Source organism: Hemiscyllium ocellatum, chromosome 45 (genome assembly GCF_020745735.1).
Source record: "Hemiscyllium ocellatum isolate sHemOce1 chromosome 45, sHemOce1.pat.X.cur, whole genome shotgun sequence".
Lineage (NCBI taxonomy): Eukaryota > Metazoa > Chordata > Chondrichthyes > Orectolobiformes > Hemiscylliidae > Hemiscyllium > Hemiscyllium ocellatum.
The window spans coordinates 24,807,758-24,826,332 of NC_083445.1; the positions used below are offsets into that span (position 1 = coordinate 24,807,758).

An 18,575-nucleotide genomic window follows, 5' to 3' on the forward strand; every position below is an offset into this window, starting at 1 on the left:
ACATGGCTTTGTGCGTGGGAAATCATGTCTCACAAACTTGATTGAGTTTTTTGAAGAAGTAACAAAGAAGATTGATGAGGGCAGAGCAGTAGATGTGATCTATATGGAATTTAGTAAGGCGTTTGATAAAGTTCCCCACGGGAGACTGATTCGCAAGGTTAGATCTCATGGAGTACCGGGAGAATTCGCCATTTGGATACAGAACTGGCTCAAAGGTAGAAGACAGAGGGTGGTGGTGGAGGGTTGTTTTTCAGACTGGAGGCCTGTGACCAGTGGAGTGCCACAAGGACCGGAGCTGGGTCCTCTACTTTTTGCCATTTACATAAATGATTTGGGTGCCAGCATAAGAGGTACAATTAGTAAGTTTGCAGATGACACCAAAATTGGAGGTGTAGTGGTCAGCGAAGAAGGTTACCTCAGATTATAACAGGATCAGGACCAGATGGGCCAATGGGCTGAGAAGTGGCAGATGGAGTTTAATTCACATAAATGCGAGGTGCTGCATTTTGGGAAAGCAAATCTTAGCAGGACTTATACACTTAATGGTAAGGCCCTAGGGAGTGTTGCTGAACAAAGAGACCTTGGAGTGCAGGTTCATACCTCCTTGAAAGTGGAGTCGCAGGTAGATAGGATAGTGAAGAAGGTGTTTGGTATGCTTTCCTTTATTGGTCAGAGTACTGAGAACAGAAGTTGGGAGGTCATGTTGCGGCTGTACAGGACATTGGTTAGGCCACTGGTGGAATATTGTGTGCAGTTCTGGTCTCCTTTCTATTGGAAAGATGTTGTGAAACTTGAAAGGGTTCCTTAAAGATTTACAAGGATGTTGTCAGGGTTGGAGGATTTGAGCTACAGGGAGAGGCTGAACAGGCTGGGGCTGTTTTCTCGAGTGTCGGAGGCTGAGGGATGATCTTACAGAGGTTTATAAAATCATGAGGGGCATGAATCGGATAAATAGACAAAGGCTTTTCCTTAGGTTGGGGGAGTCCAGAACTAGGGGGCATAGGATGAGAAAGGAAAGATATAACAGAGAACTAAGGGGTAACTTTTTCACTTAAAGGGTGATATGTGTATGGAATGAGCTGCCACAGGAAGTGGTGGAGGCTGGTACAATTGGTCATTTAATAGACATCTGGATGGGTATATGAATAGGAAGGGATATGGGCCGGGTGCTGGCAGGTGGGATTAGATTGGGTTGGGATAACTCGTCAGCATGGATGGGTTGGACCGAAGGGTCTGTTCCCATGCTGTACATCTCTATGACTCTATAACTCTGTGACAGGGTGCACACTGAGCATGTGATTCCCTTTGTGGGAGAGATGACACTGAGGAAAAGATAGGGAATCTTTCATTTCATATAGATGAGACCATGTTCTCTGAGGGTGTTTGATCTGTGAAATTCTTTCCATCAGAGAACAGTGAAAGAAGGGTCACTGAATATTTTTAAGGCAGAATTAGATGTATTCTTGGTTGACCAAGGGGTTAAAGGAGTTTGGTGGTTTACAGTGAATTTTACTGGAGACCGCAGTCAGATCCACTTGACCTTGTCAAACGGCAGCGCAGGCTGTTCCCTATGTGTCCAGGAGAAAGTGAGGTCTGCAGATGCTGGAGATCAGAGCTGAAAATGTGTTGCTGGAAAAGCACAGCAGGTCAGGCAGCATCCAAGGAACAGGAGATTCGACGTTTCGGGCATAAGCCCTCCATTCCTGAAGAAGGGCTTATGCCCGAAACGTCGAATCTCCTGTTCCTTGGATGCTGCCTGACCTGCTGCGCTTTTCCAGCAACACATTTTCAGCTCTGTGTGTACACTCCTCCAGTCAGTGCGGTCTTTCATTGTGCCTCATAGTCGATCTCAGAATGAAGCTTTGAAAATTTATATCAGTGTAGAATAACATGTTGAACTTTGCTCAGAGAGTATGAGTAAAGTTGTTCCCCCTTCATTAATGAAACTGTTTTGAAGTTCCTTGTTCAATGTTAGCAATATCTGCCCAGTTATTTAATATACACAAGTAGTTTATTCTCTGGGCCTTTCTTTCATTTCTCTGCCATTTCTTTCTCCCTTTCTCTCTAGAGTGTGTGATTCCTTTTAATCTGAGTTGCACTTGCCTGTTTCCAGGTGTCGCAATCTACATATTCCTTTGTTGGAACTTCAAGACCAAGAGCAAAAAGGAAACAGAAAATGCTGATCATTGCAAAACGGTACACTTCTGAGTAGATTTTCTCCTCTCACTGCCCCACCCTCGTTTCTCGCATGCGTTCTCTCACCCTCTCTCTCTCTCACCCTCTCTCTCTCTCACCCTCTCTCTCTCTCACCCTCTCTCTCTCTCACCCTCTCTCTCTCACCCTCTCTCTCTCTCACCCTCTCTCTCTCTCTCTCACACCCTCGCCCTCTCTCTTTCTCTCTCTCTCTGACACACTCGCCCTCTCTCTCTTGCGCTCAAGCGCTCACCCCCTCCCTCTCTCGCTCTCACACTCTTTCTCTCGTGCTCACCCCCTCTCTCTCGTGCTCACCGTCTCTCACACTCTCTCTCTCTCTCTCTCTCTCTCTCTTGCGCTTACCCTCTCTATCTCTCACTCTCTCTCTCTCGCGCTCACTCTCTCTCTCTCGCTCACCCTCTCTCTTGTGCTCTCTCTCGCACGCTCATCCTCTCTCTCACTCACCCTCTTTCTGTCTCTCACTCATACTCTCTCTTTCTCACCCTCTCTCCCACACTCACCCTCTCTGTGTCTCTCTCGCACTTATCCTCTCTCTCTCCCTCTCACGCGTTCACCCTCTCTCCCTCTCGCGCTCACCCCCTGTCTCTCTCTTGCTCTCACCCCGCTCTCTCTCCCGCTCTCTCTCCCGCTCTCACCCTCTCTCTCCTGCTCTCACCATCTCCCACTCTCGCGCTCACCCTCTCGCGCGCTCACCCTCTCTCTCTTCCGCTCACTCTACCTCTTTCTCTCTCATGCTCACCCTCTCTCTCTCTCTCTCTCTCTCTCTCTCTCTCTCTCTCTCTCTCATGCTCTTACTCTCGCGTTCACCCTCTCACACTCTCTCTCGTACTCACTCTCTCTTGCGTTCACCCTCTCTCTCGCGCGTTCACCCTATCCCTCTCTTGTGCTCACTCTCTCTCTCTCATGCTCACCCTCTCACTTTCTCTCTCTTGCGCTCAACCCCTCTCTCTCTCTCGCGCTCACTCTCTCTCTCCTTTTGCGTTCACCCTCTTTCTGTCTCTTGCACTCACCCTTTCTCACCCCCTCGTGCTCATCCTCTCTCTCTCTCTCTCTCTCTCTCTCTCTCTCTCTCTCTCTCTCTCTCTCTCTCCCTCTCTCTCTTGCTCTCCCTCTCTCGCGCTCACCCTGTCTCTGGCGTTCATCCTCTCTCTCTCTCGCGCTCATCCTCTCTTGCGCCCTCTCTCGCGCTCACTCTCTCTCCCTCTTTCACTCACCCTCTCTCCCTCTCGCGCTCAAACTCCCTCTCTCCCTCACCCTCCCTCTCTCTTGCCCTCACCCTCTCTCCTGCTCTCACCCCTCTCTCTCGCGCTCGCTCACTCTCTCTCTCTCACACTCTCTATCGCGCTCACCCTTTCTCTCTCTCTCTCTCCCGCTCACCACCTCTCTCCCGCTCACCTTCTCTCTCCCGCTCACCACCTCTCTCCCGCTCACCACCTCTCTCCCGCTCACCACCTCTCTCCCGCTCACCACCTCTCTCCCGCTCACCACCTCTCTCCCGCTCACCACCTCTCTCCCGCTCACCACCTCTCTCCCGCTCACCACCTCTCTCCCGCTCACCACCTCTCTCCCGCTCACCACCTCTCTCCCGCTCACCACCTCTCTCCCGCTCACCACCTCTCTCCCGCTCACCACCTCTCTCCCGCTCACCACCTCTCTCCCGCTCACCACCTCTCTCCCGCTCACCACCTCTCTCCCGCTCACCACCTCTCTCCCGCTCACCACCTCTCTCCCGCTCACCACCTCTCTCCCGCTCACCACCTCTCTCCCGCTCACCACCTCTCTCCCGCTCACCACCTCTCTCGCGCTCGCCCCCTCTCTCTCCCGCTCACCACCTCTCTCGCGCTCACCACCTCTCTCCCGCTCACCACCTCTCTCCCGCTCACCACCTCTCTCCCGCTCACCACCTCTCTCCCGCTCACCACCTCTCTCCCGCTCACCTTCTCTCTCCCGCTCACCTTCTCTCTCCCGCTCACCTTCTCTCTCGCGCTCGCCCCCTCTCTCTCTCTCCCGCTCACCACCTCTCTCCCGCTCACCTTCTCTCTCCCGCTCACCTTCTCTCTCCCGCTCACCACCTCTCTCCCGCTCACCACCTCTCTCCCGCTCACCACCTCTCTCCCGCTCACCACCTCTCTCCCGCTCACCACCTCTCTCCCGCTCACCACCTCTCTCCCGCTCACCTTCTCTCTCGCGCTCGCCCCCTCTCTCTCTCTCCCGCTCACCACCTCTCTCCCGCTCACCACCTCTCTCCCGCTCACCACCTCTCTCCCGCTCACCACCTCTCTCCCGCTCACCTTCTCTCTCCCGCTCACCTTCTCTCTCGCGCTCGCCCCCTCTCTCTCTCTCGCGCTCGCCCCCTCTCTCTCTCTCGCGCTCGCCCCCTCTCTCTCTCTCGCGCTCGCCCCCTCTCTCTCTCTCGCGCTCGCCCCCTCTCTCTCTCTCTCGCCCCCTCTCTCTCTCTCTCACTCCACTCTCTCTCTCTCTCGCGCTCGCCCCCTCTCGCGCTCGCCCCCTCTCGCGCTCGCCCCCCTCTCTCTCTCTCGCGCTCGCCCCCTCTCTCTCTCTCGCGCTCGCCCCCTCTCTCTCTCTCGCGCTCGCCCCCTCTCGCGCTCGCCCCCTCTCTCTCTCTCGCGCTCGCCCCCTCTCTCTCTCTCGCGCTCGCCCCCTCTCTCTCTCTCGCGCTCGCCCCCTCTCTCTCTCTCGCGCTCGCCCCCTCTCTCTCTCTCGCGCTCGCCCCCTCTCTCTCTCTCGCGCTCGCCCCCTCTCTCTCTCTCGCGCTCGCCCCCTCTCTCTCTCTCGCGCTCGCCCCCTCTCTCTCTCTCGCGCTCGCCCCCTCTCTCTCTCTCGCGCTCGCCCCCTCTCTCTCTCTCGCGCTCGCCCCCTCTCTCTCTCTCGCGCTCGCCCCCTCTCTCTCTCTCGCGCTCGCCCCCTCTCTCTCTCTCGCGCTCGCCCCCTCTCTCTCTCTCGCGCTCGCCCCCTCTCTCTCTCTCGCGCTCGCCCCCTCTCTCTCTCTCGCGCTCGCCCCCTCTCTCTCTCTCGCGCTCGCCCCCTCTCTCTCTCTCGCGCTCGCCCCCTCTCTCTCTCTCGCGCTCGCCCCCTCTCTCTCTCTCGCGCTCGCCCCCTCTCACTTTCACGCTCACTCTCTCTTGCGATCACCATTTCTCCCCCTCTCGCGCTCACCCTTTTTCTCTCTTGCGCTTGCACTCCCCCTCTCTCTCTCTCTATCGCGCGCGCTCACTCCCCCCTTGCCCTCACACACACACTCTCTCTCTCTCTTTCTGTCTCTCTCTCTCTCTCTCTCTCTCTCTCTCTCTCTCTCTCTCGCCCTCACCCTCACCCTCTGTCCCACTCGCACGCAGCTCCTCTCTCTCTCGCGCTCACCGTCTCTCTCTCTCTCACGTTCACTGTCTCCCTCTCCCTTTCACGCTCACCCTCTCTCTCGCGTGCACAACCTCCCTCTCTCTCTTGCTCTCACCCTCTCTATTTCCTGCTCACCCTCCCTCTGTCACTCTCTATCACGCTCACCCTTTCTCTCTCTCTCTCTCTCGCGCTCACCGTCTCTCTCTCTCTCTCTCTCTCTCTCTTTATCTCCCTCCCTTTATCACCCTCTCTGTCTCATGCGCTCACCCTGTCTCTCTCTATCTCTCGTGGTCTCTCTCTCTCTCTCTCTCTCTCTCTCTCTCTCTCTCTCTCTCTCTCTCTCTCCCCCTCTCTCTCTCTCTCTCGCTCATCTTCTCGCTCTTGCACTCCCTCTCTCTTACCTCTCACGCTCACCACCTCCCTCTCTCGTGCTCACCGTCTCCCTCTCGTGCTCACTTTCTCTCGCGTTTGCCCTCTCTCTCTCCTCCTTGAGCTCACCCTCTCTCTCTCTCTCTCTCTCGCGCTCATCCTCTCTCACTCACGCTCACCCTCTCTCTCTCTCTCGCGCTCACCCCCCCTCCCCCTCCCCCCCCTCTCTCTCTCTCTCTCTCTCTCTCTCTCTCTCTCTCTCTCACACGCTCACCCTCTTTCTCTCGCGCTCGCCTTTTTCTCTCTCTCTCTCTCTCTCACTCTTTCTCGCTCACTCTCTCTCTCTCGCGCTCATTGTCTCACCCTCTCCCACACACTCTCTCTCTCCCTCTCTCACGCTCACTCTCTCCCTCTCTTGCGCTCACCCCCTCTCGCGCTCACCATTTCTCTCTCTCTCACACGCGCTCTCTCTCTCTCTCGCCCTCGCACCCTCTCCCTCTTTCGTCCTCACCCCCTCTCTCTCGTCCTCACCCCCTCTCTCTCGCGCTCACCCTCTCTCTCTTGCGTTCACCTCTCTCCCGCTCACCTTCTCTCTCTCGCCCTCACCCTCTCTCACTTTCACGCTCACTTGCGATCACCATTTCTACCCCTCTCGCGCTCACCCTTTTTCTCTCTTGCGCTCACACTTCCTCTCTCGCGCGCGCTCGCCCTCCCTCTCTCCTTCTCGCGCTCGCCCTCCCTCTCTCCTTCTCGCGCTCGCCCTCCCTCTCTCCCTCTCTCGCGCTCACCCTCTCCCTCTCGCCTGTTCACCCTCTCTCTCGCACTCACCCCCTCTCTCTCTCGCACTCACCCTCTCTCTCTCTGTCTCTCGCACTCACCCTGTCTGTCTCATGCTCTCACCCTCTCTCCCTCTAGCGCTCACCCTTTGTCTCTCTCGCGCTTGCACTCTCTCTCCCTCACCCTCTCTCTCTCTCTCTCCCTCACCCCCTCTCTCTCCCTCTCGCGCTCAACCTCCCTCTCTATTTCCCGCTCTCTCTCACTCTCTCTCGCGGCTCACCCTCTCTCTCTCGCACACTCAACCTCCCTCTCTCTCTTGCTCTCACCCTCTCTATTTCCCGCTCACCCTCCCTCTCTCTCTCACTCTCTATTGCGCTCACCCTTTCTCGCCCTCCCTCTCTCGCGCGCGCTCGCCCGCCCTCTCTCGCGCGCGCTCGCCTGCCCTCTCTCGCGCGCGCTCGCCCGCCCTCTGTCGCGCGCGCTCGCACGCCCTCTCTCGCGCGCGCTCGCCCGCCCCCTCTCGCGCGCGCTCGCCCGCCCCCTCTCGCGCGCGCTCGCCCGCCCCCTCTCGCGCGCGCTCGCCCGCCCCCTCTCGCGCGCGCTCGCCCGCCCCCTCTCGCGCGCGCTCGCCCGCCCCCTCTCGCGCGCGCTCGCCCGCCCTCTCTCGCGCGCGCTCGCCCGCCCCCTCTCGCGCGCGCTCGCCCGCCCTCTCTCGCGCGCGCTCGCCCGCCCTCTCTCGCGCGCGCTCGCCCGCCCTCTCTCGCGCGCGCTCCCCTGCCCCCTCTCGCTCGCCCGCCCTCTCTCGCGCGCGCTCGCCCGCCCTCTCTCGCGCGCGCTCGCCCGCCCTCTCTCGCGCGCGCGCTCGCCCGCCCCCTCTCTCGCGCGCGCTCGCCCGCCCCCTCTCTCGCGCGCGCTCGCCCGCCCCCTCTCTCGCGCGCGCTCGCCCGCCCCCTCTCTCGCGCGCGCTCGCCCGCCCCCTCTCTCGCGCGCGCTCGCCCGCCCCCTCTCTCGCGCGCGCGCTCGCCCGCCCCCTCTCTCGCGCGCGCGCTCGCCCGCCCCCTCTCTCGCGCGCGCGCTCGCCCGCCCCCTCTCGCGCGCGCGCGCTCGCCCGCCCCCTCTCGCGCGCGCGCGCTCGCCCGCCCCCTCTCGCGCGCGCGCGCGCTCGCCCGCCCCCTCTCGCGCGCGCGCGCTCGCCCGCCCCCTCTCGCGCGCGCGCGCTCGCCCGCCCCCTCTCGCGCGCGCGCGCTCGCCCGCCCCCTCTCGCGCGCGCGCGCTCGCCCGCCCCCTCTCGCGCGCGCGCGCTCGCCCGCCCCCTCTCGCGCGCGCGCGCTCGCCCGCCCCCTCTCGCGCGCGCGCGCTCGCCCGCCCCCTCTCGCGCGCGCGCGCTCGCCCGCCCCCTCTCGCGCGCGCGCGCCCCGTCTCGCGCGCGCGCCCCGTCTCGCGCTCATCTTCTCGCTCTTGCACTGCCTGCTTCTCCCTCTCACGCTCACCTTCTCCCTCTCTCGTGCTCACAGTCTCTGTCTCTGTCTCTGTCTCTGTCTCTGTCTCTGTCTCTCTCTCTCTGTCCCACTCTTACGCACCTTCTCTCTCTCTCGCGCTCACCGTCTCTCTCCCTTTCATGCTCACCTCCCTCTCTCTCTTGCTCTCACCCTCTCTATTTCCCGCTCACTCTCCCTCTCCCTCTCACTCTCTATCGCGCTCACCCTTTCTCTCTCTTTCTCGCGCTCACCATATCTCTTGCGCTCACCCTCTCTCTCTCTCGTGGCTCACCCTCCCTCTCTCTTGCGCTCACCGTGTGTCTCTCTCTCTTGCTCACCCTCTCTCCCTCTCTTTATCACCCTCTCTGTCTCATGCGCTCACCCTCTCTCTCTATCTCGCGCGCTCACCTTCTCGCTCTTGCACTCCCAGTTTCTCCTTCTCACGCTCACCTTCTCCCTCTCTCGTGCTCACTGTCTCTCTCTCTCTCTCGCTCACACTCTCTCTCCCTCTCGTGCTCACTTTCTCTCTCTCGCGTTTGCCCTCTCTCTCTCTGGCGCTCATCCTCTCTCACGCTCGCCCTCTCACTCACGCTCACCCTCTCTCTCTCGCGCTCGCCCCCTCTCTCTCCCTCTCTCTCCCGTGTTCACCCTCTCTCTCGTTCATTCCCTCTCGCGCTTGCCCTCTCCCTCTCGCGCGCTCGCCCTCTCCCTCTCGCGCGCTCGCCCTCTCCCTCTCGCGCGCTCGCCCTCTCCCTCTCGCGCGCTCGCCCTCTCCCTCTCGCGCGCTCGCCCTCTCCCTCTCGCGCGCTCGCCCTCTCCCTCTCGCGCGCTCGCCCCGTCTCTCTCTCTCGCCCTCACCCCACCCCTCTCTCTCTCTCTCTCTCTCTTGCTCTCACCCTCTCTCTCTCGCGCTCACCTTCTCGCGCTCGCTCTCTCTCTCTCTCGCTCTCCCAACATCACGAAAGCATCCTGAATAAAATCATTGATAGTAAGCTGTGCAGTATATTGTAACATTAACCCATTTGTGATCATTGTGCTGCAGGTTGGGACAAGTTGTTCCCAGTCCATGGGCTTTAACTGTTTTTGGAGCTCAGGAGAGGCTTCTTTTCAGACCTGTGGCAATGCTATGTGTCTTTTTTAAAAACTTCCTCAAAACTTGTCTGTTTGTCCCCTCCCCCTCACTCCCCTAACACTAGCTTTCTCCTCGCTTTCCCTGCTCTTAATCCCAGTGCATCATGAATCCTCCTCTTTCCCCCCTTTTCTGTTGCTGCTCCACACCTTTACTAAAATCGACCTCCTGGGTGACAGCACCTCAATCCTCCTTGACGTCTTCCTGCTAGCTGCCCCACTTAAACCTCCGCAACAATACTGTGACACTCATCACTGAATCACACTTTGATCCAGCTCTTAACCCCTGTCTCTCAGAGGAGCTCCCACGATTACATTTCTTCTTGCCTTAGTTGTTCTGTTCAGGATATAAACGCCTTTCCTTCCCCTCGTTCATGTCTTTTGACGTACATTGGCATTTGGGTCAACTTGCACACGTGTATTTGATAGCCCCATTTCTACTGTCCCATCAGTGATCTCAACCCCTACACTTACTCTGTGCTGTCACTCCACTTGTCTAACACCTAGCCTTGGGTGAGAACACACTATCCTGAAGCTAAACATTAGAAAACCAAAAGTTAACTGTCATTAGGCCTGCCGCAAGCTCCCTCCAGGCCAACTCTGGGTCCCTTCTGCAGCTCATGTTGGCAGCTGAATTGACCTTTTTGCAATTCCATCCTGTTAGAGTTTCTACATCACCTCCATCGCTAAGACCGCACCCACAGCATCACTAGTTTTTGTTCCTGTCTCAGACAGTCCCTCACCATCATCACCTTCAAGGTTGGCTTCTTCCTTACATCCTCCATAACACTGCTGCTCACATCCTATCCCTGACCAAGCCCTGTCACACACTGTCCCTCATTTAAAAATCCCAACCTTGTGTTGAAATCTCCTCTCCAAACCCTCTGGAGCCCTACCTCTGACCTCTTGTTAAATATTCATGCCCTTCCTCCCGTCACTGGCTGTTGTGCCTGTATCTGCCCAGCTGGATGTTGCAAAACAAAACTGCTTTCAAATTGGCCTCCCCTTTGACCATGTGTTGGCTCAGCATCTTTGTTTATGTCTTGGTGAAGTACCTGTGGTGTTTCCTTTGAAGGGACAGAGGGAAATGAAAAAGCAAAGTGTTGTGGATACTGGAAATCTGAAATGAGAATGCAAACAGCCGGAAATACCTCAGGGGAACGGCAGCGAATGTGGGGGCAAACCAGTTCACGCTTTAGGTCAACGATCTTTCATTGGAAAATCAGCACTGATGCACTCCAGGCTGTTGCAGTTGTGCAGCATGTCATTGTAAAATGATTCCCTTCCGTCCCAAAATGTTTGCTTTAGTTGTTAGAATGATTGATGACAGGTATTTCTTTGAGCATCTCCAGCAGGAGAAGGGAATTTTGAGTCTGCATAATTGGAGTGGTTTTAACAGAAAGCAACTTTGCTCATGCAGTATGACTGTGTTGTAAACCTCACCACTACACTTTAGTGGGTAGAAACTGTTGAAATATTCAACAAATTGCAGTTTCAATGTAGGACATTGCTTTTGAATCATTTTGTATTTGCTCTATTGTCTTTGTTCTTCCTGTTAACTAGCTGGTTTGTATTTTGAACCCAGTATCTCATTTTATGCAGAACACTGTTACTTTGGGTGAAGTTGCCTTTAGCACTTTGGGTACATCGTGTTGTTTGAGGCAAGTGTGTGCATTGGCACCCAGGCACTTATCATGCTAAAGCAATGTGGCATGCAGCAAGTCTGGATCTCAACACAACACAACCAGAGACTGCTGACAATCCTGCGAGAAATTGGGTTGTCCTAGTCTGTCATTCAGTATACCCACTGGAGTGAAATTGCCCTGCACTGACCTATTTCCAGGACCTGTTAAAGGAGTGTGATGCTCGCACATGATGTTGCCGTTTTGACATTTGCTATCTTTAATAGAGTTGACCTCCGCTAAAATAAGCTGAATAATGCATGCAATGAAGTTAAAAATCTCACAACACCAGGTTATAGTCCAACAGATTTTTTCAGAAGCACTAGCTATCAGAGCGCTGCTCCTTCATCAGGTGGTTGTGGAGTATAAGACCATACAACACAGAATTGATTGCAAAAGATTACAGTGTGATGCTGCTGTGACATCGGTTCTATATCTATCACCTCTCAAAGAGGGGAAAAAAGCTCTCACTGTCTACCCTGTCTGACCCTCTGATCATCATATGTGTCGTTATTAAGTCACCTCTCAACATTTTCTCTTGCGAAAACAGCATCATGTTCCTCAGCCGTTCCTCATAAGATCTTGCCTCCATACCAGCCAATATCCTAGTAAATCTACTCTGAGCCCTTTCCAAAGCTTCCACATCCATCCTATAAATGCAGTGAGCAGAAGTGTACACAATACTCTAAGTGGCCACACCGGAGTTTTGTACAGCTGCAGCATGACCTTGTGGCTCCGAAACCCATCCCTTTACCAAGAAAAGCGAACACACCATATGCCCTCTGAACAACCCTATCAAGCTAGGTGGCAACTTTCAGGGATTGGTGTATTTGGATACAGAGATCTCTCTGCTCATCCACACTACCAAGAATCTTACCGTTAGCCCTAGGCTTCTCCACATTAAACTCCATTTGCCACCTCTCAGCCCAACTCTGCTTCTTACCTATGTCCCTCTATAACCTGGAACATCCTTCAGCACTATCCACAACTCCACTGACCTTTATGTTATCTGCAAATTTACTAACACATCCTTCTATTCCCTCATCCAAGTCATTTATAAAAATGACAAACAGCAGTGGCTCCAAAACAGATCCTTGCAGTGCCCCGCTAGCAACTGGACTCCAGGTTGAACATTTCCCAACAACCACCACCCTGTGTCTTCTTTCAGCAAGCTAATTTCTGATCCAAACGGTTAAATCACCCTCAATCTCATGTCTTTGTATTTTGTGCAATACCCTACCATGGAGAACCTGATGCCTTACTGAAATCCGTTTCCACCACATCAACCACTTTACCCGCCTTTCAAAGAACTCAATAAAGTGTGAGAGGCATGGCCTAACCTTCACGAAACCATGTTGACTATCCTTCATATCGTTCCTCTCTAGATTTAAAGATTATAAATCCGACCTCTTATAATCTTTTCCAACACTTTACCAATAACCGAAGTAAGGCTCACTGGTCTGTCATTCCCAGAGTTGTCTCTACTCCCCTTCTTGAACAGGGGACACCATTTCCTAGTCTCCAGTCTCTGGCACGAATCCTGTGGACAACAACAAAATAAATATTAAAACCAAAGGCTCTGCAGTCTCCTCCCTAACATCCCAGAGAATCCTGGGATAACTCCTAGCCAACCTGGGGGACTCATCTATTTTCACACTTCCCAGAATTGCTAACACCACCTCCTTGTGAACCTCAATCCTGTCTGTAGTTTGTAACTCCCTACTCTCTTCAGCAACATTGTCTTTTTCCAGTGTGAATACTGATGAAAATATTCATCTAGCGCTTCCCCTCTCTCCTTGGACTTTGTGCACAACTTTCCACGACAATCTTTGATTGGCTCTAACCTGGTGTTGTGATTTTTAACTTTGTCCACCCAAGGCCAACACTGGCACCTCTAAAGCATGCAATGAAAACAGTGTTACAATGACCATACTTAAACCTCACTCTTTCTCTTTGTCATTCCTGGAATAATCATACCTTGTGCAGCCCTTAGGTCAGTAGATCCTTGTTTACTGGTATCTGTTTTGAATAGTGTTGTCAGAGTGAATGCATGTACTGTTCATGCAGATGGATTAAAACCACCTCCTCAGTGATGGTTGATAATGCGAGTGATAATCTGTAGTCCTTGACCGGAAGTAACCAAGCAGCAGTCTTACTGTCGGAGATTGTGATTAAAATACAACCAGTCACACATGACTGTGGTTCTGCACATGGATTGGCGGAGGATCAATCAGCTTACTATAATACCGGGTGTGAGTTTGTCAATGATCTGATTGTTCAGTAACTCTGCGCCAAGGGTAGTTCAACCCCTCCCCTCCCCTCCCTGACCTGTCGGGGCAGGGACTGCAGCTGTGAAAGTTTGCAGAAGATGCCTTTCAGGTGAACTAGTATTTGGGCGAGTTTGTCTTTAGTCCAGTCTGAGTGATTGCTTCAACCAAATGCTGAATGTTGACTGAGTTTGTATATCCAGGATTATCTTTTGTCTGATTGATAGAGATCTGTAAGTAAAATAATAGTGTAACAGGTATAAAAAGCCTGAATGATTGACACAGAGTGCAGCAAAGTCAGATATCATTGTGTTGATGCCTGGGCTATGCAGTCTTTGTCTCCATGTCTAAAGGATTTCTTTGTACCCTGCATCCTGCACAGATTCTTACACATTAATAAGGAAGTTCCGACCTTGCAGCCAAAGGAGCCCCCTCCCTCTGTTCTCGAGGCTGACCTGACTGAGTTCGATGTTGCCAGCTCTCACTTGCCCTTGGAAGTCCTGTACATGCTGAAGAACGTCAGGTAACCTCCTGAAAGTACTTATCCTTTTTGTAAAGGAGCACCACCAGCTCATATTTAAGGAAAAGATAGATTTAGTTTTCATATTGGAACATATTTGATCAAAGTTACATGTCACAATCCTGCACGTTGTGAAGAATTGGTGTGGGATTAACTGCTCGTTAACATTCTGCTGTATCAGTGAGAAGTGCAGAATACAATACAGTGCCAAATAACTGGGTTGTCAGCAAAGTTGAAGTTTGTGGAACAAAGTGACAGTGGCAACGTAGATACAGAATTGGCCGAGTGACTGGGAACAGCAGGCAGTGTTTTTCAGGCTGGAAGGAATGTTTCTTGGAATTGCAATAGCTTTTTTTTATTTTTTGTTTTTAGCGTTTAGTCATGGGATGTAAGCTTCAATGGCTGGGCCTGGCCTTTATTGTCCATCCCCCAAGGTGCACCCATTGTGGTTTCAGGAAGAGAGTTCCAGGATTTTGACTCCATGGTAGTGAAGGAACTGTTACTTAGTTTCAAGTGAAGTGCACAGCTTTGAAGTGTAGAAACTGGGAGAAGGAATAGGCTATTTTGAATGATCAGGCCCATTCTTATATTCAGTGTGAACATGGCTGACCCTCACGTTTAATGCCATACTCTTGCTCTCGCTTTCTCCAGCTACCCGCTCATGCCTTTAGACTGGAGAAATTGTTCTTTCTGAACTGTATTCAGTGGTTTGACTTACACAGCTGAGAGAATTCCACAGGTCCACCATCCTCTGAGGGAAGAAAATTGCCCCATTTCTCCATCTGGAATGATCTGTGCCATGTCCTGAAATAGCAATCCCTTCATTGTGGGCTCCCAGCGGGGGAGAAAACCATTCCCGTGCCCATTCTATCCAGCCCTGTCAAACTTTGATGTGTGTTCAATGAAATCCCCTTTCATTTTTGTAAACGCAGTAATTACAGGTCCAACTGGCCCGATCTCTCCTTGTATAATGTACCTGCCATTCCAGGAATCAGTCTGGTGAACCTTCACGACACTCTCTCTCCGTGGAGAGTATATTTCTTCTTAGATAAGGAGACTGCACGCAATATTCCAGGTGTGGTCTCACCCCTTCCCTACATGTGCACTAAAACCCTGTTGCAATGAAGGCCAGGGTACCATTTGCCTTCCTAACTGCTTACTACATCTACATGCTTGCTTTCAGGGAGCCAATAGATGAGCTGGAAATGTGTAGCTGGAAAGGCGCAGTAGGTCAGGCAGCATCCAAAGAGCTCGGCTCATACCCAAAACATCGATTCTCCTGCTCCTTGGATGCTGCCTGACCTGCTGTGCTTTTCCAGCAACACAATTTCAGCTCTGATCTCCAGCATCTGCAGTCCTCACTTTCTCCTAGCCAATGGATGAGGACAACCAGATCCCTCTGTACACTAATATTTCTTAACTTATCACTGTTTAAATAATACTCCACTATTCTGTTCTCCTACTAAATTGGATAACTTCACACAGCATATTGATCTGTCCAGTATTTGTCTGCTCAATCAGCTTCTCTAAGTTGCCTTGAGAACTCTTTTTTTTTTGATCTTGCTTGCAGCTCAGAATCCCACCTAGTTTTATGTTGTCAATAAGCGAAAATCAAACTTGCATTTCGTTTCCATCATCCAAGTTGTTGATAAGTATTATGTTTGATTAGGGCCCAAGGACTGATCCCTGCCCCATTTGTTACTGCTTTCCATTCTGCAAAAGACCAATTTATACCTAGCGTCATATCAACATTCAGACCCTTCTTTACAACTCGTCCATTCCGAACAGATATCCTAAATTGATCTAGTCCCATTTTCCAGCACTCGGCCCACATTCATCTAAACCCTTCTTGTTCATATACCCATCCAGATGCCTTTTAAATGTTGTCATTGTACCAGCCTCCACTACCTCCTCTGGCAGCTCATTCCATACATACACCACTCTCTGCATGAAAAAGTTGCCCCTTAGGCCCCTTTTAAATCTTTCCCCTCTTACCTTAAATCGATGTCCTCCGGTTCTGGACTTGCCCACCCCAGGGAAAAGACCTGTGTAAGGTCACCCTTCAGCCTCTGACGCTTCAGGGAAAACAGCCTATTCAACCTCTCCCTAATGCTCAAGTCCTCCAACCCTGGCAACATTCTTGTAAATCTTTTCTGCACCTTTCAAGTTTCACAACATCTTTCCAAACAGAGAGTCCAGGATTGAACACAGTATTCCAGAAGTGGCCTCACTAATGTGGCAACTGGACAGGATATGACCTCCCAACTCCTGTACATAGTGCACTGACCAAATGCCACCTTCACCACCTTGCCTACCTGCAACTCCATTTTTCAAGGAACTGTGAACCTGCATTCCAAGGCCTCTTTGTTCACTACACCCATGAGAACCTTACCATTAAGTGTATAAGTCCTGCCCTGATTTACACTGCCAAAATATAGCACCTCATATTTATCTAAATTAAATTCCATTTGCCACTCCGCAGCCCATTGGCCCATTTGATCAAGGTCTGAGGTAAACTTCGCTGTCCACTACACTACCAATTTTGGTGTCATCTGCAAATTTTCTAACCACACTCCCAAATTCACATCCAAATCATTTCTATAAATTACAAAAACCAGTGAACCCAGCGCCGATACCTATGACACTCCACTGGTCACAGGCCCCCGGTATGAAAAGTAATCCTCTGCCAGTATCCTCTGTCTTCTACCTTTGAGCCAGTTCTGTATCCAAATGGCTAGTTCTCCCTGTATTCCGTGAGACTTAACCTTGCTAACCAGTCTCCCATGGGGAACCTTGTCGAACGCCTTACTGAAGTCCATATAGATCACATCTACTGCTCCGCCCTCATTAATCATCTTTGTTACTTCTTCAAAAAACTCAATCAAGTTTGTGAGACATGATTTCCCACACACAAAACCATGTTGACTATCCCTAATCAGTCCTTGCTTTTCCAAATACATGTAATTCCCTCAGGACCCCAACAACTTGCTCACTACCAATGTCAGGCTCACTGGTCTATAGTTCCCTAGCTTTTCATTATCACTTTTCTTAAACAGTGGCATCACGTTAGCCAACCTCCAGTCTTCTGGCACCTCACCTGTGACTTTCAGTGATCCAAATATCTCCACAAGGGACCTAGCAATCACTTCCCTAGCTTCCCACAAAGTTCGAGGGTATACCTGATCAGGTCCTGGGGATTTATCTACCTTAATGTATTTTAGGATGTCCATCTGTAATATGGACACTTTTCATGATATCTCTATATGTGTCCCCAAGCTCTCTAGCTTCCATGTCCTTCTCTACAGTAAACACTGATGCAAAATACTTCTTTAGCATCTCCCCCATCTCTTGTGGCTCCACACAAAGGCTGCCTTGTGGATCTTTGAGGGGCCCTATTCTTTCCCTAATTACTCTTTTGTCCTTAATTTATTTTTAGAAACTCTTTTGCATTCTCCTTAACCCTATTTGCTAAAACTATCTCATGTCCCCTTTTTGCCCTCCTGATTTCCCCCTTAAGCATACCCCTACTATGCTTATACTCCTCTAGGGATTCACTTGATCCCTGCTGTCCATACCTGACATATGCTTCCTTTTTCTTGACCAGAACCTCAATTTTTCTAGTCACCTATCATCCTTTCCTTTCATCCTAACAGCACCACACTGTCTTTGGATTCTCGTTATCTAATTCCTGAAGGCTTCCCATTTTCCAGCCATCTCTTTACCTGCGAACATCTGCCCCCAATCAGTTCTTGCCCAATACCCTCAAAATTGGCCTTCCTCCAATTTAGAACTTCAACTTTTAGATCTGGTCTATCCTTTTTCATCACTGTTTTAAAACTAATAGAATTATGCACATTTGCTCCAAAGTGCTCCGCCACTGACACCTCAGTACCTGTCCTGCCTTATTTCCCAACAGTAGGTCAAATTTTGCTCCTTCTCTAGTAGGTACATCCACATACTGAATCAGAAAATTGTCTTATACATACTTAACAAATTCCTCTACATCCAATCATTTAACACTATGGCAATCCCAGTCTATACTTGGAAAAGTTAAACTCCCCTACCATTACCACCCTATTATTCTTACAGATAACTGAGATCTCCTTACAAATTTGCTTCTCAACTTCCGGCTGGTTATTGGGGGATCTATAAGACCGTAAGACATAGGAGTGGAAGTAAGGCCATTCAGCCCATCGAGTCCAATCCGCCATTTAATCATGGCTGATGGGCATTTCAACTCCACTTACCTGCATTCTCCCCGTAGCCCTTAATTCCTTGCAAAATCAAGAATTTATCAATCTCTGCCTTGAAGACATTTAACGTCTCCACCTCCACTATGCTCCGTGGCAATGAATTCCACAGGCCCACCATTGTCTGGCTGAAGCAATATCTCTGTTCTAAATAGACGCCCTCTAATTCTAAGGCTGTGCCCACAGATCATAGTCTCCCCTCCTAACGGAAACAACTTCCCAGCATAAACCCTTTCTAAGCCATGCATTATCTTGTAAGTTTCTATTAGATCTCCCCTCAACCTTCTAAACCCTAATGTATACAATCCCAGGTTCCTCAGCCGTTCATTGTATGTTAGGCCGACCATTCCAATGCAATCCCAAGAATGTGATCGTCCCTTTTTTATTTCTCTGTTCCACCCAAATAACTTCACTGAACGTAGTCCCTGGAGTATTCTGCTGAAGTATAGAAGTAATGTTAATCCTAATTTAAAAACTCCACTCTCCCTCCTCTCTCATTCCACTTTCTATTTCCTGTAGCATCAATACCCTGG

At 51.8% G+C, this 18,575-nt stretch overlaps 1 protein-coding gene across 5 annotated transcripts in view; it reads left to right on the top strand.

Moving 5' to 3' along the window:
* Positions 1-18,575, top strand: part of pnpla6 (patatin-like phospholipase domain containing 6) — a 202,565-nt gene that overhangs the window by 45,910 nt on the left and 138,080 nt on the right. For all 5 annotated transcript variants that reach the window (XM_060855275.1, XM_060855277.1, XM_060855276.1 and 2 more), the window contains 2 exons: positions 2,114-2,196; positions 13,655-13,795. In XM_060855275.1, coding sequence (XP_060711258.1) covers positions 2,114-2,196; positions 13,655-13,795 — 224 coding nt within the window. The remainder of the gene's footprint in view (positions 1-2,113; positions 2,197-13,654; positions 13,796-18,575) is intronic.